This window comes from Strigops habroptila (assembly GCF_004027225.2).
Source record: "Strigops habroptila isolate Jane chromosome 13 unlocalized genomic scaffold, bStrHab1.2.pri S16, whole genome shotgun sequence".
Taxonomy (NCBI): Eukaryota; Metazoa; Chordata; class Aves; order Psittaciformes; family Psittacidae; genus Strigops; species Strigops habroptila.
The window spans coordinates 8,923,408-8,946,268 of NW_022651054.1; the positions used below are offsets into that span (position 1 = coordinate 8,923,408).

Genomic DNA, 22,861 nt, shown 5'->3' on the forward strand with positions numbered 1-22,861 from the left:
CCATGTGAGGCAATAAGGCTCTTCCAAATACAATAGGCCAACACGCTCTCCAGTGATTTGGCAGGAGCATCCATGTGGATGGAGGAGCCTCTCTGGCCATTTTCCTCCGGGAAACCAGAGCAGGTTTCATTCTTTATCTTGTACTTCTGTTCACTCCCCTACATGAGCAGAATCTTTAACATTTTCAATTGAAAACTGTGCTTTTAGCAGCCTTTTTAATTTTCTTTATTTTTTATTAAAAAAAGGCTAAATTTCCCCTAGAATTCATGGCAATTAAGTAAAAAGTTCTTCAAGCTCAATCTAGGTGAAAATCCAGCCTGGAATATCTTAAAAGCAATCCCAGAGACAATAATGCTTCATTAGTCATCACGGCACTTGTAATCTATCCTCACACACAGGCACGTGCACTTTTTGTTCCTTTGGGAACATGCACCCCCATTTCCTTTAAGCTGCTGCCATTTGCTGTGTGTCAGCATGGCTGATCCACTCTGTAATTGTACTGTTTCTGTGTTGCAGGAGGTCCCCGAGCTGCCCAGCACAGGCCATCTCACCAGATCCCACTCGGAAAACGCCATTTCTGTGAAGGAAATCATCACAGAGATCGAGTCAATCAACCAGGCAGCAGGACCTGCCCAGCAGAAAGAGGGTTCAGCCAACCTCACCCAGACACCAAAGAGGAACACGGTGCATGACCTGCCAGTGGAGGCGATTTGGGCATCAGAAAGGGTGGAACAGAGCGAAGGAGCCTGTGCTGGACACCAGGAAAAGGAGAAGGACCCTGCGCAAGCTGAGCAAGAAGCTGCCCCCTCCCTTCAGCCATCTTCTGGTAAATCAGACTTGGGGGAAAGCAGCCCTGGAGGGGAGCAGCAAGAGCCCCGTGGCTCCATAAACCCTGAGCCCAAGTGGTGCCCTGGCTCTGTCCGACGAGCAACCCTGGAGTTTGAGGAGCGCTTGAGGCAGGAGCAGGAGCACCAGCACACATCCCCGGTGTGCATCTTACCCACGCGCAAGAACTCCAGGAACGACTCTCCTGCTGCTGAGCTCCTGCTGCGGGGAAGGAGCGAGGAGCCACCCCTGGAGCTGGCTCCAGAGGGTGACAAAGGACGGGGTCCAGGCAACGAGGAGCTGCCTCTGCCTCCTGGAGCAGAGCTGCCTGTGGGCAGGCACCTGCCTGCACAGGAATCCCTGCCTGCAGAGCCCAGCCTGGGGCGGGAGGGAATGGCACAGGAGCGCAGGACAGTAGTCTCATTTGATGGGATGGAGGAGCCAGCCCTGCACTCTCTCCTCCCAAAGAGAATTGAAATCATTGAATACACTCCCATGGTCAAGTCTGCAGAGCGCCCCAATGCAAGCTGTGAGCAGGGAGGGCTGGACACAGCCATCCCCTCTTTAGATGAAAACTTGAATCCTTCCTTGTGCTCGACCTATCCCCAAGCTCCAACGCTGGTAAACCTCTCACCGGAGCACGCGGTACACAAGCAGGTCACCTGCACTGTGGGCAGCCCCAGCGAGGACAGTGGTGGGTTATCTGCTCACCTCGGTGCTGCTTCTCCCTCTGCCCAGGTGACCTCTACACCTTCAGCCAGCCCAGATCACGCTTCTCACCCCTGTGTAATTCACCTGGAAGGTGTCACTGAGCAGAGCACGGGTACTGATGACGAGCCGGTCACACCGTGTGGCGTGGAGGGAGATGCAGCTCTCCCATTCAGGGACAGACCTGTCTGCAGGGGCGGTGCCGGCACCTCGAGGCAGCTGAGCGGCGAGGACTTCACCAGCCAACGTGATGAAAACATGGACCTTTTGGACATCTCCTTCCTGTGTTACGGCCTCCCCCACAGCTCCAGCAGCCGCAGCGTGGAGGAGCGCAGCAACAGCCCTGGGCTGGTCAAGCAGCGAGCGAAGGAGATAGAGGCTCGGATCCGGCACGCGGGGCTCACCACACCATCCCACATGAAACGCTCGGCGTCCTTGGCCAAACTGGACTGCCTGGACCTCTCCAAGGATGACTTATCCGAGAGGGAGTCAGCCTCTTCCAATGCCAACCCGGTGCTTCTCACCTGCGTTGCCCTGGGTCGAGGCTTTCGCGGGGGGCGGTTGGAGAGGGATTCGTGTGGAAAGCATCGCCTTTCCTCCCCGGAGCCCGCTAAGCATTTTGTGGAACAGCTCAGAACAACCGAGTGCATTGCCCAGAGCAAGCCTGTGGAGAGGCCGCTAGCTCAGTACGCCAAAGAGTGCGGCTCCAGCCAGCAGAGCTTGTTTTCCAGCACGGATCCAACGTGGACTAGCTCTGAGGAGGGTCCTCCGCTGCTCCAGGCGCAGGTCCTGGACTCCTTGTCTCCAGCTCGAGGTCTGGCTGTCACACCACGGCAGCAGCATGGGAGAACTCACCCTCTGAGGAGGCTCAAAAAGACCAATGATAAAAAGCGGACAACCAATCCCCTCTACAACACAATGTGATCCTGAGCCCTCGGCTGGGATTTCTCCACAGAACCCATGGCGTTGCGTTCACCCAAGGGGCAGGTGTAATATAAGGAACATGCACTTTATTGGTTAATTTTATATATATTGTCATTTTACTGTTCCTGGCGCATGTAGGTGTGGGTTGGTTCTTCTGTGTGTGACTCTGACTGCAGGACTGTTTGGGTTTTTTAAGTTTTTTAACTCTGATAACCTCAAATGTTCTTTTTTGTTTGTTTGTTTGTTTTAAAAGAACACTTCTGTCATGTGAAAGCGGATGTTAGCTTGCTTTGGCAAGGTGGGGTTGTGCTTAGAACCAGATCCTAGTTCCTAACTTGAATTTTCCCCGTGCTTTGAAATGGTGCTGAGCAGTTGCTGGGGCCAGAGCCCCCATAAATGTGAAGGCTTGTGCCAAGGTCCCTTTGGCCTTTCTTTTACTTCTGCAAACTGGAACTCCACGATGCTGGCAGATCACTCAAAAGCTGCTGCAGGACAAACCCCTTCGGGCTCAGTTTGGTTGGTGCATCCTCAGAAGGAGCATGTGGGTAAATCCTGATGGATGGGCTCCAAAAACCCCAGAGATCAGATCAGCGCTCACCTCCTGGTGCAGATCATGGAGAGCTCCTCCATGAGCTCCAAGCTCTCAACTGCCCCAAACCATCGTGTGAGAGGAGGAGACCCCCCAAAGCCAGAGTGTTCTTTTAAAACAAACGCCTCGTTAGGGTTTAAACCCTCCCATTACTTGAATACTGCTGTGGGCCTTCCAAGTTCATGGCCATATCATCTGTCCTCTGCTCTCCTGCTGCCTCCCCTCTGCCTGAGAGTCATTCTTGTCTCCTCGTGCTGCCTGAGTTTTCCTCTCCCCTCTGCTCACGGGCACTTCTGGGCACTCCCAAACCTGTTGTTACACGATGCGTTGCCCCTGCTGAATGCAAAGCTTTGTCCTCTCTGCTGTGTCACTCCCAGCACCTGGAGGGAAGAGCTTTTCTGGATTCTTTTTCCCTTTATTTTTTTTGGCGTAAATTGGATATATGATATTTATGGAGGTTTGGGGTTTTTTTGTTTTGTTTTGGGTTTTTTTGTTATTTCTATGTTTTGGTTTTGGGTTTTTTTTTTTTTACAAAGGGCAAGACTGCATTCTGTAAACTGGAAAACAAACCCACCTTACTCAAACTCAGTGCTGTTCATTGTAATCTGCCCAGAAATGGGAGTGGATTTGATGTTGGAACCTGTCTTCCTTTTCCAGAAGTGAGCCTCCATGCCAGCCTTTGCCAAATGTGTCCCTTCTCCTCCAGTCCTGTGTGAACCCCCATCAGGAGGGGGACCGTGTATCTGCCCCTCTCCCTCCTGCTGGAAGCTGGGTTTCAGAAGTGCCAGTTGGATGTGGAAAGCCATGGGCTGCTCTGAGCCATTCTGCAGGTTCTTGCTTCCCTGTGTTCTCCAGGGAAATGAACCTCCAGTAAATGGTTTTGTGGTTCCTGAGCAGTTTGGTTAGATCAAAGCTCCTCATTACTAGCCGTGCATATCAGCCACTTGTATGTGTGCTGTAGGAAGGCACTTGGAGAGCTCTGGGTCCTGTCTGCAGGCCTGTGGAAGGTCTATGACAGAAGATTGTGTGAGCTGGTGCTTGGCTTTAGCCCAGATCTGCCCTCCGGGGAGGAGCGAAGCACAGAGAAGCTGCAGAATGGCTCCAGCTGCTGAAAGCCCAGCATGGAGAGGACACGGGGTGGGAGGAGCAGCAGACAAGGCTGTGCCTAGAAAGCGGTGCTGATGCTGCAGGCTCCGATGGGACAAGCTCAGCTTGAGCTGGAGAGGAATGCACGGCACCGGAGTGCTGTGGAGTATTGGGAAGCAGCATGTGTCTGCCCTGGGGAAGGGGTGTCCATAACCCCACAGGTGAGGATCCCACCTCCCTGCTCTCCTGTAGCTCCCAAGGATTGTCCCCCATTCCCACAGCATGGGGCTGTGTGTCTGTCCTCCAGCAGTAGCACGTGCTTCATCCCTCCTTCCCAAGGAGCTTGGGCTCTGTCACCCGTGCTAGCTGCGGGCTGGAGCACAGCCCGAAGTAGCCCAGCTTGGGTCACATAGCACGTCATTGCAGGCCATTTCGGTCACTAGAAGCCACCCAAGTCCCTCGCCCAGGAGGCCAGATACTTCTTTGGGACATGGAAAGACATTTGGCTTCTCCTAGCCAGCTCCAGCTGGCTCCGGAGCTGGGCAAGCACTGTGGAAAGGCCAAGTGGCTCATGTCATCGTGTGAAGGACAATTCCAGGCCTTGCCTCCCCCATAAACCTCCCCAGACCCCACTGCCCACCATTCCCAAGGACACATCTGCCTGCTCCTTGGAAGGGACAGGGTGCCACCAGGCCTGCCCTGCGTTGGAGGGAGCAGCGTGCGTGGCTGGCTGCATCTCCTGGTGACAAGGATCTGCTTGGGAGGGGAAAGCTCTGTGTGTAATTTGTTCCCTTGAGAAGGGAGGAGGAGGAAGGGAAGCTGGTTTCTTTGCCCAGCTTGATCTCAGGAGAAATTCCCTATAGAAAGGCTCTTCCATGCAGACCAGAAATGCTGCTTCCTTCCACTACTCTACTGCTGTCTGAGTGCTTCAGCTGGGGAGAGCAGCCAAAGGGCTCAGCTCTGTCCCAGCATGGCTCTGGTTTTAATCTGTGGTTTTAATCGAAGGGAGTTGGGGAAGGTGGTTCCATTGCAGAGCTGTGAAGGTGTTGGAGGGCTGGATGGAGGCTCAGACCGGGATGGCAGAAAGGGGAAGGGGCTGGAGGGACATGTCACATGCAGCTCTCCGGTCTCTGGGCAATAAAGCCACCAAGCCCCTGGCATCAGAGGTCTCTGCCTGGGGATGGTTGTCCCTTCACACTGATGGCTCATGGATGTGTGGTGGTTCACTCCAGTTCCTTTGGCCACCCCATGAGAGCTTCTTGTGACCCGCTGAGCACCCCGGGGAGCTCAGGCCTTGCTGATAGAGGGGTTTTAGGCGAAACGTGTTGTTTTAAGGGCATTTTTGTACAAAGCAACTGTTCTTTTGGTCTTGCGAAGCCCTCTCGGAGGACGCTGCGTTGTTTACATTGACTCCTGTACAATATCTCAGCCATCGCCTCCCCTCGCCCGCCCCGGCTCCGGCTGTACTGTAACGTGTGAGCCTTGCACAAACGGATCGTGTGTGTGTGAACCTGGTTTGTACACTGTTCTGTTGCACTCGGTGGTGTGTGTGTGTGTGTGTCTGGTCTGCTTGAGAAGTTGTGACCTGTACAAATCTCCTTTCAGCCCTTTCCTGGGGGCACGGTCCCAGCGCGGTGGCAGGAGGGGGTCGGGAGGTGATGGGGCAGGGGTTAGCTCCGTGTCCCTTTGCCAGCGAAGGGCTGGTGGAAGGGAACCCAGCGCAGCTCCAGCTGCTCCGGGGAGCTCCTGGGAGGGGGGGATTGGCACTGGGGCACTGCTGCTGCTCCCGGCTCCAAGCACTCTCCCAGCCCAGCAGAAGGAGGAAGCCATACCCACTGCAGGTCCCCTGCTCCCATCATGGTGCGTCCTGCCTTAATCTGGTCCCAGCTCCATGCACCCCCCCCATGCTTCTCCCTAAGGGAGGGACCCCCCCAAGCCCTTGCTGGTGTGGGACAGAGGCAGGCGCTGGCCTGGCACGGGAGGGGTCCAGGCTCTTGGTCACCCTCCAGCAGTGCTGCCAGAGGTGCTAACAGCCCGCCCGCGCTGCAGACATCTCTGTTGGCACAAAAGGTGGTGCCAGTGCCTTTTATTTTCCTTTATGGAGATGTGACGTCCGTGCTGGTGCGTAGGGATCACCTCGGGGGTGGCTGGTGCTGGAGTTGCAAACCGGGGGGCGCTTCCGTCTGCTCCTCCTGGATCTTCCTTGGTGGCTGGGATCGTCCCCTTCCCCCCTAAAGACTTTATGACCGATGTGCTCAGCTGTTTTTAAATGTGAACTTGTGCACTGATGCGCAGATTCAATGTTCTTGTTACCGAATAAAGTTTTATTTTGAAGATGACATGGGTTTGTGCTGCCTCCTGTGTGGGGCTGGGGGCAATGAGTGATCCCGTGCTGCTGTCAGCACAGGATCTGGGGAGCCAGAGCCACGTTGTTCACTCATGTCTCATGCCAGAAGGATAGATGGACCCATCCTGTCCCAGGTGATCTGTGCAGGGACCAAGGAGCCGTGCTCCAAGGCAGGATGCTCTTCCAGACCCAGTTGCAGGGAAGATGCTGGGGGTTGTGTATGTAAAACCTGGGACAGTGCAGGTCCTTTCTGCGCTGCCACAGACAGAGGAGCTGTGGAAGCCTCTTGGGGTTTAAGCTCAGAGAGACATGCGAGATTTTAGCTGGACCCTGGACCGGACCCGCCATGGCTGCCCGAGGAGCTGAGCCACATCCAAGCACCAAATAACCAGCTGCGGAAAGGCTTTCCCGGGCCTTTCCTGCGCTCGCTGGGGATGTGGCTTGGAGTTGGAGATACAGGACGTGGGGCCAAGGGCAGGGCGAGCCAGGGCCATGGTGGCTGTGCAGCCCCCTCCCTGCCCGCCACCCCTTTGGCCAGGCGAGCTGGGATGTCACCTTTTCCCTGCCTTTTTGCCAGCAGCCCCCTCCTGCCCGGCTCAGCCAATGCTCGCCTGGCTCCACACGGTGCCCTTGTAGGGTCCAGGGCTTTGCTGCCTTTCCAGGAACCACAGCTCCCCTCCCACCGCTCCGCGAGCCCTACAATCCCTTAATCCCCTTGGGCCAGGGCATCCCTGCGGGACAGGCTTCTGCTAAGTTCCAAATCTGGCTTCTGAACGTGCCTGTAACCATCCCGCTATGCAGGGCGGATGTGGGCTCATCACCCCTATGGGCTTGCAGCCCCCTCGCTCTGCGGGGGGGGCAGGTGATGAGCATGGGGTGCACTGGGTGTCAGGGCCAGCCCATGGCCATGGCTTCGGGGGGTCTGGGCTGGCCAGAGGATGCGGGGGGACCCGATGCGGGGATGCCCAGCGGCCCTGTGCCCTGGGCAAGGGTGATAGAAAGGGGTGATGTTGAGGAGTGAAACCCCCCCGCGGTGTCCCCCAACGCTGTAGCAAGACGCAAGAGGGGGCAAAGGGGCTTCTCCCCATCCCCATCCCGCTGCAGCGCTGTGCCCAGGGGTCCCATGCACCGTGCCGGGGGGGGGGGGGCGGGCCCCCCGCTTTCGGGGCCGGAGGGGGCCGGGCCGGGGGCCGGGCGGGGTGCGGGGACAGGCGGGGCCGGGCTGGGCCCCCCCCACCTCCCGGTGCCCGCCGCGGGGGGGCTGTGGCGGCCGCGGCGCCCGGCTCGGCTCAGCTGTTCTCTGCGGCAGCGGCACTGCGCGGAGCCGAGCGCAGCCGCGCCGGGCGGAGCGGGGCCGGGCCGGGCCGGGCCGGGCCGTGGTGTGCGGGAGGGGAGCGCAGCGGGGCCGGGCCGGGCGGAGCCGAGCGGGGCGCAGCGCCCGCAGCGCGCAGGAGCCGCGGAGCGCAGGTGGGAGCCGGGGCGCGGGCAGCGGGTACCGGGCAGCGGGCACCGGGCAGCGGGCGGGAGGGGGGGGTGCGGAGGGACCCCGGCCCCCGGCCCCTCGGCGCCCGCCGCCGCCCCGCAGGAGATGGCTATATTTGGACAGTGACCTCTGGTCGTTCCCGAGCAGCCGCTGCGGATTCAATCGTGGCAACGTAATGGCACGGCCGGGGAGCGGGGAGCGGGGCTGTCCTGCTGTATCCTGCCTGTATCCCGCCTGTATCCTGCCTGCACCTTGCCCGTATCCCGCCTGAACCCCGCCTGCATGCTGCTAGCACCCCATCCGACCCTGCCTGCACCCCATCCAGCTGTCATGCCTGCAGCCTGCGAGCACCCTGCCTGCAGACCATTAACACCCTGCTAGCACCCTGCCTGCAGACCATTAGCACCCTGCTTGTATCCTGTCTGCACCCTGTTCAGCGCTGCCGGCACCCTGCTAGCACCCTGCCTGAACTCTGCCTGCACCCCACTCAGCTCTGCCTGCACCCCGTCCAACTCTGCCTGCACCCCAGCTGCACCCTACGCACTGCCTGCACCTTGCTCAACTCTGCCTGCACCACATCTGCTCCTCACCCGCACCTTTCCTGCACTCCATGCCCTGCCTGCACCCTGCCTGTCCTCTGCCCAGCCAGCCAGGCCATCACCCCCTCCCCTGTGTCCCTACACCTCAAGCTCTGCTCCCACTGTGCCGCAAAGTACCCGGAGGGTGTCCCCATGGAGCCCACTCACCCCTCCCCCGGGCTGGAGATCATATCTGGGGCCCTGGGGGTAACAGCCATGGTGCCAGTGTCCAGCCCCCCTTGATAGCCAGGCTCCTGCTCACAACCCATTCTGCCAGGCCAGGGATGATGTTGAAGGGCCACAAGAACCCGTGAGGACACCCAGGGACTGGGCAGATGAGGCTTGGCTCGGTGCTGCACGTGCCCTGGCCAAAAGCCACCGGCTGGGTCATGGAGGAGCAGATCTGCTCCTACCTCTGCCCACAGCAGCGGTGCCCGGTGCTCCGGGGTGAGGTTTGGTGGCTGGATGCAGCAACTGGCAATGGTTGAGGCCCCAAAAGAGCACAGAGGAGTCCCTGGGCTGGTCAGTGGCTCATGGGTGCTGCAGAGCCCCCCAGTAGGGAGTCTCCAGGGGTCCCGGGAGGCAGGTCCCAGGAGCAGCAGAGGCTCGGGGCAGAGATGGGTGGTGGTGGGCAGTGTGCCTGGCTGTGGCTGAGGCATAGGGACCCACTGAGGCCGTGCTGAGCATGGGGGGCTCCTCTGCACCCTGGTGTGCCCATGGGGCTGTGTGGCTGTGCCGGGTCCAGCTCTCACCCAGGATCAGTGCCAGGGGAATGGCCTGTGGGTGCAGAATGGATGACACATGCTGGAGCCCATGGGGGAGTCGTGGGACAAGCAATGCTGGATGCACAGCTTCCTTCCTGGGTGTTGTGCCGAGCCGGGCCACTTTGGGCCACTGATGCAGGATGGGGCACAAGGGGACAAGCTGTGACCTGGTGCATGCACCTCTGTGTCCACCCCAAACTGCCCACAGCCCTGCTCTTCTACTGCCACTGCCCATGTACCAACCCCAGTGCTGGCCTTGGGACATGGCACAACCACAGGGCACGGCACAACCACAGGGCACGGCACAGCCACCGGGCATGGCGCAGCAGCGCATCATGGCATGACCATGTCACTGCCCAGCCATCAAGCGTCTCTGGCCACAGGATGCCCATCCACAGCTCTTGCAGCACCCACACACCCCTGCACAAGGGCTGTCCCCACTCTCTGCATGGGATTGGGGTCACATCAGGCACCATCCTGCATCCCCATCGCCTGCCACCTCCGTGTCCCCAGCTTTCCCCCTGTGCCTGGGACACGGGGGGTTTCTTAGGGCAATAAGGGCACCAAAACCCCTCCACGATGTGCCACGGAGGGGTCATGGCCTGATCCTGCACCCCCCAGCCATGAGCCGACGCGTGGTGCGCCAGAGCAAGTTCCGGCACGTGTTCGGGCATCCGGTGAAGGCCGACCAGATGTATGAGGACATTCGCGTCTCCAAGGTGACGTGTGACAGCTCCTTCTGCGCCGTCAACCCCAAGTTTGTGGCCATCATCGTGGAGTCTGGCGGCGGGGGGGCCTTCATGGTCCTGCCCCTTGCCAAGGTGAGCGGCGAGGCTGTTGGGGGCTGGACCCTATTGGGGGGGATGCGCTGATGGGCTCCGCTTTTGGGGGGCTGCTGTGGCCCCAGAGTCCCCCAGCTTTGCCCCAATATCCCCATCCTCTTGGGGGTACTTGAGGAATGGACAAGCTGGGGTGATGCATCTGTTGTCCTGGGGGCAACCAAGGTGATGCAGGAAACCCCGGGCTGCTTTCTTCCCAGCTGGAATTCCCTGGGAGCACATGATGCACAGGGAGCATCCCAGTGGGGTGGGGGTCTGTGCTGCCCACCCCAGCAGAGGGGCTGGGAGGGGGGTCCCCAGCCTCTCCGTGCCATCGGGGGGGACAAAAACCAACCTCTCCTGGGTCACATTTATTCCTTCCATGTCCCTAATGGGTCCTCATGCTAAAGGAGCCCCATTCCCACTGCATGCCTCAGTTTCCCCCTTCAAGGCAGGTGCAAAGCTCTGGGCCCCTCCTTGCATGTCCCCACTTGTGCCATAGCCCCGCACTGTGGCCAGGCTGGGGTTTGGGGGTCCCCCCCACTGCTGGGTACTCACCCCGGCACCTCGGCCTTGCAGACGGGACGGGTGGACAAGAACCACCCGCTGGTGACGGGGCACACGGCGCCCGTGCTGGACATCGACTGGTGCCCCCACAACGACAACGTCATCGCCAGTGCCTCGGAGGACACCACCGTCATGGTGAGGGGACAGACCCGGGTGGGAGGGGGGTGGCGGGTGCTGGGGGAACCGTGCAGAGCATCGCCCCCCCCCCCCATTCTGCTGCCTGCGAAGTGTCACTGGCCTATTTTTAGCCGCGGTGCCATGCGTTCACGCTGGCGGCGGCTGCTCTCTCCATGATGCAGCACTTTGTGCTAAATATACCCACCCCGGCGACTCAGCACCCAGGAATAGCGGGGGGGGGGGGGGCTACTGGGGGCTGGCACCCCCTTTCCTGGTGCCCATCAGCACCCCAACTGCGAGAGATGCACCCCAGGATGGAGGCGCTGCTGTTGTCCCCTCGCCACCCTCCTGCAGCCTGAGCCGGGATTAAGGATGAGGTTAATTGGCTCTGAGGCCTTCAGCTGCTTAATGCTCAGGCGTGGGGTGATCCCCACCATCCCACACCCCGCTGTCCGTGTCCCCCCCTCAAGGTGTGGCAGATCCCTGACTACGTCCCCATGCGCAACATCACGGAGCCGGTGGTGACGCTGGAGGGACACTCCAAGCGGGTGAGCATCATCTCGTGGCATCCCACCGCCCGCAACGTGCTGCTCAGCGCAGGTAAGGGGGTACCCAGGTCGCCTCCCCGGGGTTTGAGGGGGGTCTGTGGGGTGATGTTGTCTACCCCATCGGTCCTCCACAGGCTGTGACAACCTGGTGATCCTGTGGAACGTGGGCACGGGGGAGATGCTGCTGGCGCTGGATGACATGCACACCGACCTCATCTACAACGTGGGCTGGAACCGCAACGGCAGCCTCCTCGTCACCACCTGCAAGGACAAGAAGGTCCGAATCATTGACCCCCGCAAGCAGCAGGTTGTGGCGGTGAGTGTCCCCTATGTGTCCCCCCCACCAGCCCGCCGCGGGGTCCCCCCCAGTGCGTGTCTGACCCTACTAACCCCCCGCACCGCGTGTGTCTGTGTTTGGTTTTAACCCGCTAACGGCCGGCGCAGGAGAAAGACAAACCACACGACGGCGTCCGCCCCATCCGTGCCATCTTCATGGCCGATGGCAAGATCTTCACCACCGGCTTCAGCAAGATGAGCGAGCGGCAGCTGGCCCTCTGGGACCTGGTATGAGACAGCGGCTCCTGCCTGGCCAGCACCGCTCTGGGGACCCCACGAAGCTCAGCCAAGCCAGGGATGCACTGGGTGTTAGGGATGCTCTGGGTACCAGTGATGCTCCGGGTACCAGGGATGCTCCAAGTATCAGAGATGCACTGGGTACCACGGATGTGCTGGGTACCACGGATGCGCTGGGTAACAGGGATGCTCTCCATCAGCACATGCACTCCAGGAGCCTCATGCACTCCCCAGCAGCAGGACTCAGCAGCTCTTCTGGGGGACAGATCCAGACCCCCTCCCATTTTCCCCCGATCCCATGCCCCATGCTGACTCTCTCCCCCTTCCCCCAGGAGAGGTTTGCCCCCCACGAAGGGCTGAGGCCCGTGCGGGCCATCTTCACGCGGGAAGGACACATCTTTACCACGGGCTTTACCAGAATGAGCCAGCGGGAGCTGGGCTTGTGGGACCCGGTAACGAGGCCGCATGGAGTGCTGCCCCGGGAACTTGGCTCCCCCAAACCTCTGCCCCCCTCCCTGCCCCAGGATGGGGTGCCCGCTGCATTCCCCCTATAATGATGCCAAGTTCCCAAGTGTGCTGTGCTGTGCTGGGGATGGGGGTACAGGGAGTGCTGGGGGGGGGACACAAGGCTGGGGTGCACCCAGTCACGCAGGTAAGCAGGAGTGGGGCAGAGGGTGCTGTGGGGGGGGCATGACAAGCTGCCTGCCCCGGGGGTTGTGTACCCTGGGTGGGGGGACAAGCCTTGTCCCCGCAGTGTGCTGTGGCTAATGTGTGACTAACCAGGGTGGAGGGTTTGGGGGCCACCACTCACACCCCCACTGCTCCGGCCCCACAGAATAACTTTGAGGAGCCCATCGCCCTGCAGGAGATGGACACAAGCAACGGGGTCCTGCTGCCCTTCTATGACGCTGACTCCAGCATCGTCTACCTCTGTGGGAAGGTAACCCCACACCCTGGGGTGCACCCCATGATGTCACCCCATCCCTGGGGGTGTCAGGGCTGGCTGACACCCGTCCCTACACCCGCAGGGTGACAGCAGCATCCGGTACTTCGAGATCACGGATGAGGCGCCCTACGTGCACTACCTGAACACCTACAGCAGCAAGGAGCCGCAGCGGGGCATGGGCTTCATGCCCAAGCGTGGGCTGGACGTCAGCAAGTGTGAGATCGCCAGGTAAGAGCTTGGGGGGGCCCAGGGGACCTAAAGGGGTGACGGGGGGTGGCTGGACCCTGACTGCCTCTGCCCCATGCAGGTTCTTCAAGCTGCACGAGCGCAAGTGCGAGCCCATCGTCATGACGGTGCCGCGCAAGGTGAGTCCATGGGGTCCCAGGGGAGATGGGGGGTAAAGGGGGGGCATCTTGTCTCATTGCAGTCTCCCTCGCCCCGCAGTCAGACCTCTTCCAGGATGACCTGTATCCCGACACACCAGGCCCAGAGCCAGCGCTGGAGGCAGACGAGTGGCTGTCCGGGAAGGATGCGGAGCCCATCCTCATCTCGCTGCGGGATGGGTACGTCCCCATCAAGAACCGGGAGCTGAAGGTGGTCAAGAAGAACATCCTGGACAACAAACCCCCCCCAGGCCCCCGCCGCACCCACTCCACTTGTGACCCCAACGTCTCTGTGAGTGTCCTGGGGATGGGGACGTTGCAGCAGGGCTGTCCCCTGCCTGCAGTGGGGTTGGAAGGGGCTCTCTGGTGACCCTGTGTCCCCCCCAACAGCGGCCAGCCTTGGAGGAGGTGCTGGAGGAGATCCGTGCCCTGAAGGAGACGGTCCAAGCGCACGAGAAGCGCATCTCTGACCTGGAGAACAAACTCTGCCAGTTCACCAACGGCACGGACTAACGTGGTGGCCATGGCGAGGACTGCCCCGGCCCCCCCGGGGATTAAAGCCGAGTCCCCGCAGAGGGCAGGAGCCCAGAGCCGTGTTCTTTCCCCAGGAGCCGAGCCTGCAGGGAGGGGATCAGACCCTGGACCCCCCCCAATGGCATCGGTCACATCCTGCTCCAATGGTGTCCTGGCACCCGAGGGGGTCCCGCTTCAGCGCCCGCAGGCTGGGGCTGCTGAGCATCCTCCTCAGGGACCTGCAAGCTGGGTGCCAGCATCCTCCCAGCACAGGGAGCTGTTGGACCCCCCCCATGGCCAGGATGTGCTTGGGTACGGTGCTACATCCCCACCCCATCACCCCCTTTTTCCTCCCCCTGCCCCATCGCCCCCTCGGCGGCTGCTCCCACCCGGCTCTTGGCTCTTGGGTCCCCCTTTAATAAAGGGCTCAGCCACCCGTGGCTGTGTAGCGGGTACCAGGGACATGGGGCTGCCATGCCGGGGGGGGGGCCCTGCCTGCACCCCCTTGCCCCGCGGCAGGAACAGAGAGGCCAAGAGAGACAAACATTAAAGAGCATTTATTGGTGTTGGCCGTGGTCGGAGCTGCTCGGGCTCCCCCGGCCCTGGCCCAGATGTCGCTTGTGGGGTGCATGGGGTGAAGGGGGGGGCACTGGCTGTGAAAAGTCCCAGGGAAGTGAGCCCAGCCCCCCCTGTTGCCCCCAGCCCCACATGTGCAAAGGAGGAGCAGCCCGGGGCAGGGGGGGCCGGGGGTTAGCACCATTGACATAAGGTTTCTCTCGGGGTCAGTGCCCGGGACGAGGGGGTGCAGTGCTGCCAAAGAGGGGGGCATCCGAGCAGGGCAGGGGGGGTGCGAGCAGTGGGTAAGGGGGAGGTGACACCAAGTGGCCTTTCACAGGCACCCCCTTGGCTGCCCCAGCGGACCCCCGCACCCCCTGGGGTGGGGGTCCCCACGCTGGCTGTGGGGTGCAATGGGGCTGAGCCCCCCCCATGGCAGGCAGAGCAGCTCCCGGGTAAGTGCACTTGGTAGCGCCTGGGCTGGGGGGGCTCAGGGCGGCTGGCAGAGTCCCCCAGCTATGGGGGCACCCCGGGACCCCACACAACTGGCAGCCCCCCCATCTGGGGCAGGATGTGCCCCCCACCACTGCCCTGGGGTGAGGGGCCGAGCAGCACCCTATAGGGCGGTTGGGGGTCCCAGGGGTGGGTACAGTCTGTAGGGTTGCCCCCCTGGTCCCTGCCACCCCTCTGTAGGGCTGCCACCCACCCTTACCCCATCCTGCTGTGGGGTGCCCCCCCTGCACCCCAGTACTGGCTATGGGGACAATCTCCTCCATGCCAAGGCAAAATCCTGCACCCCCCTCCCCACTCGCAGTGCTTGGGCTGCCTCCCCCCACCCCACTCCCCCCTGTGTGCCCCCACACACGGCACCGGCCGCGTCCCCATCCCCGTAGGGATGGTCGGGGGGGAGGTTCAGGGGGAGTGTGGGGTCACTTCTCCGTCAGCGAGAGCTGCAGGATCCGCTGCAGATCCTCCTCCTCCTGGCGCGTCCGGCGCTCGGCTTCCTCCTGCTCCCGCGCCGACAGCGCCATGGCCAAGCGCAGCTGCTCCGCGTAGCTGGGGAACAGGGTGCTGGGCCCCCGGCCCCCCCCCCGGCGCCGGGGCAGTGGGGGGCCGGGGGGCTGCTGTGTGCTGGGGAGTCCTGGGGGGTGTTGGCAGGGTCTCAACGGGGGTCCCTGCGGAGCCAGCACCCGCTCCCGCTCCCCCGGGGGGGCTGGCTGGACCTTACCAACCTGTCTCCCCGGCGGCCCTCGTGGGACATGGGGTGGGTGCCTGGTTTGCTGTTGGTTAGTGCTTCCCAAATGGTCACCTGAGGATGGTGGTAGAGGGGGGGTCAGAGTGTGGCACCCTGTTTTCCCCCCTCTAAGCACCCCAAAATCCATCCCCTGGATGATGATGCGCAGCTGCGGGATGCAGGGATGGGATAAGGTGGGATGAGCATCCTGTGGCAGCATCAATGGGGTGGGCAATGGGAGGCGGGGGGGCGTCAGTACCCACCTGGTCGTACTCACTGCCCGCCTCCAGCAGGCTCTGCTGGATGGCAAACTGCAGCAGATCATCCTCATCCTCCCGCAGGGCGTCCTGGTGCGTCCCCACCACGCTGTACCCCCGCGGCACCTCGAACAGCGCCGGGTCCATCTCACACGCCCGGCACGAGGCTGTGGGAGGCAGGCACCAAAAGGCTGGGTACCCCACCGTGTCCCCACCACCACCCGTGTCCCCCCCAAACCGCACGTACTCAGGGAGCTGGAGCTGCTGACGCTGGAAGAGTCGCTGCTGGGTGAAGGGGCCTCGCTGCTGGGGCTGTGCCGCAGGGAGCTGACGGGCTCATCGCACCCATTGAGGTTCCCAAAGGTGATGCGGGCGTTGAGGATGTGGAAGATAGGGATTTCTGTGGGAAAAGGGATAAAAAGCAGGGAGGGAATCCGGCTGCACCACCTGTACCCCTAAAGACCCTCCCCTCGTACCGATCTTGACGGGGAAGCCGGGCGGGAGGCGCAGGGTGATGAAGTCCCGCAGCTTGGCGAAGAGCGCGTTGCTTATTGCCATGAGGTCAATGATGGGGGCAACCTGCTCGCAGAGGGACAGCGGGTGGTCCTCACACAGCCACAGCTTCGCCTTGAACCTGCCGGGGACAGGCGCCGGGCTGGGGACCCCCTGCCTGCCCCCCATGGGGGTTCTGCAGCGGGCAAGGAGGCGGGGGAAGGACAGGGGGGTCCCCAATCTGCTCCTTCCCCCCTCACTTCTGTGTCTTGGTGGTGAGCTCCATGGGCCGCCCCATGTCTCGGTTGCCCAGCTCGAAGTTGGGGTTGAAGTACTCCTCCGGGGTGATGGCGGTGGGGTTGGCATGGCTCAGTGTCTGTGTGATCAGCGTCTGTGGGATGGCCCAAGGGGGTTGAAGGGGGTGTCTGACTGTGGGGCCACCCCCCAGGACCCATGGGACACTCACCCCATTGTTGGGCCCCACATGCTGCTCAGCGATGCCCAGGAAGGACTGCAAAGGCGTCTTGCTGCCTGTGGAACATAAGGGGGTGAGGGCAAGGGCAGGCACGGTGCTTTGCCCACCCAGCCCGTGCCAGCTCCACCTTTGCTCTTGCCCTTGTGTTGGTCCGAGAGGTGCTCGGTCCGTGTCCGCGTGATCAGCTCCACATTGGATGCTCCGTAGACCTGGATGAGGAGGGGGGAATGGCTGATGTGGATACCCCCAATCCACAACCAGCGTATCCCCCCAGGCAGCTCAACCCCCCTGCCCCTCACCTTGGCCTCATACCCATTCACCATTTCCGTCTTCTCGCTCCTCCAGCCCAGAATGCCGGACTTGTTCCTTGCGTGATACAACACACAGTGAGCAGCGGATGGTCTCACTCATCCAGCCCAGGGTGCGAGCACCCCATGGGGCTGCGCATCCCTAGGGATGGGCCCGGTGCTGCCCCCAGCCCACCTCTCGAAGGCGATGTTCTTGGTGTCGAGCTGCGTGGTGACGACGGGGGCCGTCAGCCGCCCCATCACCTGCTCCTCGGTGGGCTGCACAGCAGCCAGCAGCACCTCCTGGTCATGGCCGGCCAGGGCCAGCGTCTCCGAGTACACCACCCGCCGGTCGTGGTCGATCTCCATCACCACCGCGCTGGTGTCTGCAAGGAGCAGGGTCGGGACAACCACGTCACCCAGTTCTCTGCAGTGCTCCCCATTGAAGGCACAGGGGGACCCCGGTGCTGTCTCACCTTGTCCCCTAAAGACGAAGCTGCGGTTGCCTCGCTGCCAGGTCATATGGTCGAAGCCCAGCAGCGTGGTGTCCACCCGCAGGTTCTGGCCGCTCTTCCACACCTTGTAGGTGTCGCTGGGGCAGATCTTGGACACCAGCGGCACTGGGGAGAGACAGCGATAGCCCAGCCAGGGATGGGGCCACGCTGCACCCCGAGTGGGCTGACAGCGCTGAGCTGGGACAGGGAACACATCTGGGGACAGGGGTCTGCAAGCTTGGGGTGTGGGGGAACAGGGGGGACAGTGTCTCCCATCCCAAGGATGGGGATGGATGCTGGGGCTGGGGGACTCTGCTGGGAAACTCCCGCTCCCTCACCAGTGATGCTCTGCCCCGAGCTTACCCCAGCTGGTGAATTCCCACTTCATCTCCACATAGAAGTCCTGGGCCTGCCAAGAGCCCATCGGGGTCAGGAGGATCCCATTGCCAGCATCCCCCTGCCCAGTATCCCTCCCCGGCATCCCCATGGGATGGAGGGATGGAGGTACCTTGCGCAGCTTCTCCAGCAGGATGGGGATGCCGGCCAGGCGCTTGATGGCTCTCTGGTAGTCGCGGTAGCGCAGGACCAGCTGCACCAGCTCCAGGTCCCGGGTGCTCACAGCCTCCTGCAGGACTGCAGGGCAGACAGGGGCAGTGCCCAGGGCTGTGGCACGGCAGAGGTGGCCACATGCATGTACCACCATGTGAGCTGTCCCTTGGGGAGCTGCACCATTGAGCATGCCCATGCCCATGCCCATACCCATGCCAGGGCAGGTTGATGGAGGACCAAGGCTCACCCGTCCAGCCGCTGCGGTTCTCCTTGCCCACATCAGCACCATGCTTCAGCAGCACCCTGGCGCACTCGAGGTGGCCCAGCGTGGTGGCCAGGTGCAGTGGGGTGCGTCCTCGGGGGTCCAGCTGCTCAATATCAGCCTGCCAGGAGGGAATGCACCTCAGGGACCACCGAGGCGGCCAGACCTTGCCCTCCAACGCAGATGTGAAGCTCCCGCAAGCAGCCGACATCTGACGGCATCTCAGCGAGCATCCTCATCCCTCAGCTCCCCCAAGAGATGCACCTCAAAAGGCTCTCCCTGCTCCCCAGACCCACGGGGAGAATGCAGTGATGACTGCCAGCACCCAGGCGCAGCTCAGCACGGTCAGACCGGGCTGCACCCACCACATGGGGCATGGCAGCGGGGCACACGGATGCCACCGGCGCAGCACACGGAGCTCTGCATGGCTTGATGCAGCTGCAAGCTTGGGAAAAGCCCCCACCTCTGTGGTTTGGATGCAGGGGGGGTGCTGCTGCCCAGTTGCCAGGCAGCATCCACCGGCAGCCCCCCTCTGCCGAGGCCCGGAGTGTGGCTGCGGCGGGCGCACGTGTTCCCCTGCCTGAGCCGCAGGCGGCTGCGTGAGCGGAGCGACTGCTCCGAGGATCCCCGGCCCTGGGGAGCCGCACGCTGGGGCTGCCATTGTTTGTGCCAAGCCCAGAGCCGGGCACCCGGCCAGCCCCGAGGAATCCCTCGCAGGGGGGCGGTGGGGGTGGGGGTGATGGGCACCCCGAGCACCCGCGTGGGGTGCAGCATCACACCCGCGCCCCAGGTTGGGGATACGGCACAGGGGATGATGGAGCGGCAATGGGGGACCAGCTTCTGCACCCCCAGCACCTTGCGCCTGAAGATGAGTAGTTGCATACAGGCAGAGGAGAGGGCAGTGGGATGAACCCCTAATTAAGGCATGGGTTTTGGGGAGGACAAAAGTGGGGTGCAGGGCCCACAGGTGCCAGCTGGGACCAGGCACCCCGAGGCGTCTGGGGCTGGGCAGGGGTTGGGGTTTGGGCTCTATGCCCAGGCTCTATGCCCGGTCCCTGCTCCCGGGCACATCCTGCATTCCCTCTGCCCCAGGGATTCCCCATCCCTGCTCGGGGGCATCTCCACGCCCCTCATCCCCAGGGGCTCACCATGGAGGGGGAACCCCCACCAGGCTGCCCACACCGCTGGAGCAAAACAGCCCTCACTTCCCTAGGAGCCAACGTGCTGCTCCAACGCTCTCCAGGCGACTGCTGCTTTTTAATTGCGCTAATGAAATGACTCTAATTAAAGCAATCGCCCCCCAGCTGGGGGACGGGTGCTGCAGGCTCAGTGGGGCTCCCCAGCTGCAGCCCTGCCCCAGCACCAGGCAGGATGAGGGTCTCTGCTCCAGGGATGCGGCACAGGAGCCAACCCCGGGGGACACGGCATGACCCAGTTTTTACCAGCAAGAGCTCGGTCCTGGGCCCTGGTGCTGGGACAGCTCCAGCTCAAGGGGCTGCAGCACAGACCTCGGAGCACTGCCCTTCCTGGGGCTGTGGCACCCACCGGGGATGGGGACAGGGATGGCTTTGGGGTGGCAGCGGTGCAGCTCTGGCCGCTCCTCCCGTGCCAGCCAGGACGTGGCACAGAGCATCCCCTGTGCCGGGGTTGTCCCCACAGTGGGGGACCCCAGTGCCTGCTCCCGGGTGGCAGTGGGGGCACACAGGCAAGCACCGGGAGGTGGTGCTGGGCGCTGCTGTCCCTGTGCAGCCCTGTGCTCCGGCCATGCGTGACGGAGCAGGCTGTGGTATGGGATGTCCTGGCACAATGGGCTCTGTGTCACTGCCTGCCACCTCCTTGTGCTGCTCTGCCATGGGGACACGCTGGCCCTCGCTCCCTAGGTGGAGGCAAGCATGGACAGGAGGTCATGGTGACAATTCAGGGGTGACCCACACAGGGCCCTTATGGGTACACAGAGAGGAGCAATGGTGGCAGCTGCCCCATGCTTCCCATCCCCAAACACCTGCATGTGTGTGCTGAGCCGTGTCCCTGGATGCCCCGGACGGGGATGGGGGGCTCAGCTTGGGCTGGCCCCAAACCCCCACCTGCCCTGGGGTCTGGCCTGCAGCACCCATGGGTGCACACAGAGCCAGCTTTGCTCTCACCCTGCAAATGGCAGCAGGGACCATGGCAGAGCCCCTTCACAGCAGGGCTCGGGGTGGGTTGGAAACCCTCCCTGCATCCCCAGCATCTCCTGAGCCGCCGCCACCGCCTGCACCCAGCTTTGATCTGCACCACACCGAGCTCCTGGGAAAAACGACCCCAAATCACCATGGCATAAACGTGCCGGCGATGGGGCGGGGGGCCAGGGCGATGCCGGCGCATCCATCCCGGCTGGCCCCCACAATGGAGGCGGGTGTGGCGGGAGCCATCGCCTGCATCCCGGCGGGAGCATCGTGGTACGGCAGCCCCCCGGTTCCTGCATCAGCGGGGTCCACCCGGCGCAGCCCTCAGCACCCTGGGGTGCCAGGAGCCGGGCCGAAGGAGCGGGGCTGCTGGGCACAGCCTCACCACCAGCCTCCCTCCAGCGCCTGCGGTTTCCTGCGTCTTCGGGGTTGGGTTTTAATTACCTGAATTGCAACGCCACGGGGGAGAAGGGAGGCTGAGAATCCGCCTGGGGACGTGCTCCACCACCCGCTGGCTGGAGGCTTCCCGGGATGGGGGACACCGGGGGTCCCCCAAGCCGAGAAGAACCTGCCTGGCCTCTTGGGGCTGGGGTCTGCACCCCACAGCAGCATCAGGGCCTTGTGTCCCTCCCCAGAGGGGCTCAGCCTGAGGGTGGGGAGCTGGGGGGCTGCAGCAGGGCTGGGAGCACCCCGAGAAGTGGGGTGCGGGTTGGGGTGCCGGGGGTCCGCAGAGGCCTAGCAGGGGACACGTGGGGAGAGATGCTTGGGGCTGTGTGCGCTGGGGAATGCAGGGGACTGGCGGGTGGTACCCACAGCTCCGCACCGGCCCCGGGGGCAGCCGGCACAGTCCCGGGGTGCGGGGGGACACACGGCACCCCCAGAGCCCTGCCAGCCGCGCGACGGACCCCATCATTATCATCATCACCATCATCTCCATCCTCATCCCAGCCCCGAGCAGGAGCCCGGCTGCAGCCCGGCAGCATTGCATCAGCTGAACCGAGCCGAACCGGGCCGTGCCCGGGGGTACCCCCCTCTTTCCCCCCCCCCACCTGCTTGGCGCTGAGCTCCCGGTCCAGGTCGCGGGCGCGGTTGTGCCAGACGAGGTAGTGCAGCGGGTACCTGCCCTCCGGCCCCTTCCTGCCTGAGCAAGACGCGAGCATCCTCCGTGCATGCTGGAGCGGCGCGGCGGGCGCGGCGCGGGGCGGAGCGGGGCGCGGGGGGGCGCGGGGCGGGGAGGAACCGGCACCTCCCGCACGGTGCTTCCCCCGCGCCCCCCCGCACCGCCCGGCCTCATGGGACTTGTAGTCACCCTGCCCGGCATCGCCCCTTTCCTCATCCTCCTCTTTCTTCCTCGCCCCCCTCCCAAACCCCAATTCGCTCAGCCCATCACCGCGGCCTCCGATCCTGCGGGGGGGGGGGGGGATTGGCCGCAAAGTGTCACCCCGCTGGCACCCCGTGCCCCCCCCCCCCCCCCCTCCTCTCTCCAGGCTGATTTTCCCCCCTCCCATTCCCCCCATGCTGGCCCTGGGCACATGGTAGGGCAGGGATGAAGGCGGTGGGGGGGTTCCAAGCCCCCCCCATCCCGGGCAGCGGCCGCCGCGGGCCCCCAGCCCCGTTTCCTTTTCCGCCTGCGTTTCTCCCGGGCGGGCGTCGTGTTTTCCGGCTGCTGCCCGAGAACAATGCGAGGCTGGGCCTCAGCCACTGCCTCGGCCTCCCGCCGGCGCCACGCTCCCGGCCCCCCACCCGCTGCCCCCCATCCCGCCATGGGGCTGAACCCCCTCGTTATTCCCCGTTCAGCCGCAATGAAGGCGGCGGTGACGGTGGTGGTCGCATCCCCCCGCCCCGGTCCCCGCACAGCATCCCGCATGTCCCCGCTGCCCCATGACGTCATGGGCCATCCCCTCGGTGAGGTCACTCGTTGTACAGCCTGACCCATGGTGCTGGGGGGCAGGATCCGGCCCCGCTCCGGTGCATCCTGCATGGGGTGGGCACGATGCGGGGGTCTGACCCCTACAGCTGCTTGCGCAACGGGGTGTCCCCCCTCCTCCCAGTGCTTAAAGGATGCCAGAGCGGGGGGGATAGACCCTAAATGGGCCCCCGTACCCTCACCCCTCAAAATTCCCTGATGAACCGACCGGGAATGCTATGGCCCACCCTGCACATCCTCAGTGCAGTGTCCTGCCTGCACTGCTGGGGCAGGCAAGAACCCCATGCCCTGAGAACCCCCAGGCTGATCATGCCTGCCTACACTGCACCCCATGGTGCCCAGGGATGGGGTGCACAGGAGTGGGGTGCACGTTGCCAGAGCTGGTGCTTGGAACA

General features: G+C 62.9%; 3 protein-coding genes across 14 annotated transcripts in view; 2 read left to right on the forward strand and 1 right to left on the reverse strand.

Annotated features, from left to right (window-relative positions):
• Positions 1–6,471, forward strand: part of SSH2 (slingshot protein phosphatase 2) — a 93,619-nt gene extending 87,148 nt beyond the window's left edge. For all 10 annotated transcript variants that reach the window (XM_030472448.1, XM_030472449.1, XM_030472453.1 and 7 more), the window contains one exon: positions 517–6,471. In XM_030472448.1, the coding sequence (XP_030328308.1) occupies positions 517–2,457 (1,941 nt within the window). In that variant the 3' untranslated portion in view covers positions 2,458–6,471. The remainder of the gene's footprint in view (positions 1–516) is intronic.
• A 1,253-nt stretch (positions 6,472–7,724) lies between these two features.
• CORO6 (coronin 6) lies at positions 7,725–14,205 on the forward strand. Of its 3 annotated transcripts, XM_030472469.1 has the most exons (12): positions 7,904–7,946; positions 9,926–10,125; positions 10,702–10,824; positions 11,277–11,406; positions 11,489–11,670; positions 11,799–11,918; positions 12,260–12,379; positions 12,763–12,867; positions 12,956–13,101; positions 13,181–13,238; positions 13,318–13,548; positions 13,647–14,205. In XM_030472469.1, exons 2-12 carry the CDS (start codon positions 9,928–9,930, stop codon positions 13,767–13,769), a joined length of 1,536 nt encoding a protein of 511 aa, XP_030328329.1. In that variant the 5' UTR covers positions 7,904–7,946; positions 9,926–9,927; the 3' UTR covers positions 13,770–14,205. The 3 variants fall into 3 exon arrangements, with proteins under 3 accessions (XP_030328327.1, XP_030328329.1, XP_030328328.1); XM_030472467.1 differs by lacking the exon at positions 12,260–12,379 and having other exon boundaries at positions 7,725–7,946; XM_030472468.1 differs by lacking the exons at positions 11,799–11,918; positions 12,260–12,379.
• A 102-nt stretch (positions 14,206–14,307) lies between these two features.
• On the reverse strand, positions 14,308–21,748 carry ANKRD13B (ankyrin repeat domain 13B). The gene is given in 16 exon segments (XM_030472464.1): positions 14,308–15,398; positions 15,400–15,465; positions 15,557–15,633; positions 15,822–15,982; positions 16,063–16,215; positions 16,292–16,449; positions 16,568–16,698; positions 16,774–16,838; positions 16,910–16,991; positions 17,082–17,148; positions 17,266–17,455; positions 17,546–17,689; positions 17,927–17,972; positions 18,072–18,196; positions 18,360–18,495; positions 21,589–21,748. Coding segments are annotated over 16 exon segments (1,857 nt in total). The 5' UTR covers positions 21,700–21,748; the 3' UTR covers positions 14,308–15,253.
• Positions 21,749–22,861: the final 1,113 nt, after the last annotated feature.

Coding starts and splice junctions, on each gene's coding strand:
- CORO6 (XM_030472469.1), top strand. CDS start 9,928: ATGAGCCGACGCGTGGTGCGCCAGAGCAAGTTCCGGCACGTGTTCGGG. Junction 10,825..11,276: donor CGGAGGACACCACCGTCATG/GTGAGGGGACAG, acceptor CCCCCCCTCAAG/GTGTGGCAGATCCCTGACTA. Junction 13,102..13,180: donor AGCAAGTGTGAGATCGCCAG/GTAAGAGCTTGG, acceptor TGCCCCATGCAG/GTTCTTCAAGCTGCACGAGC.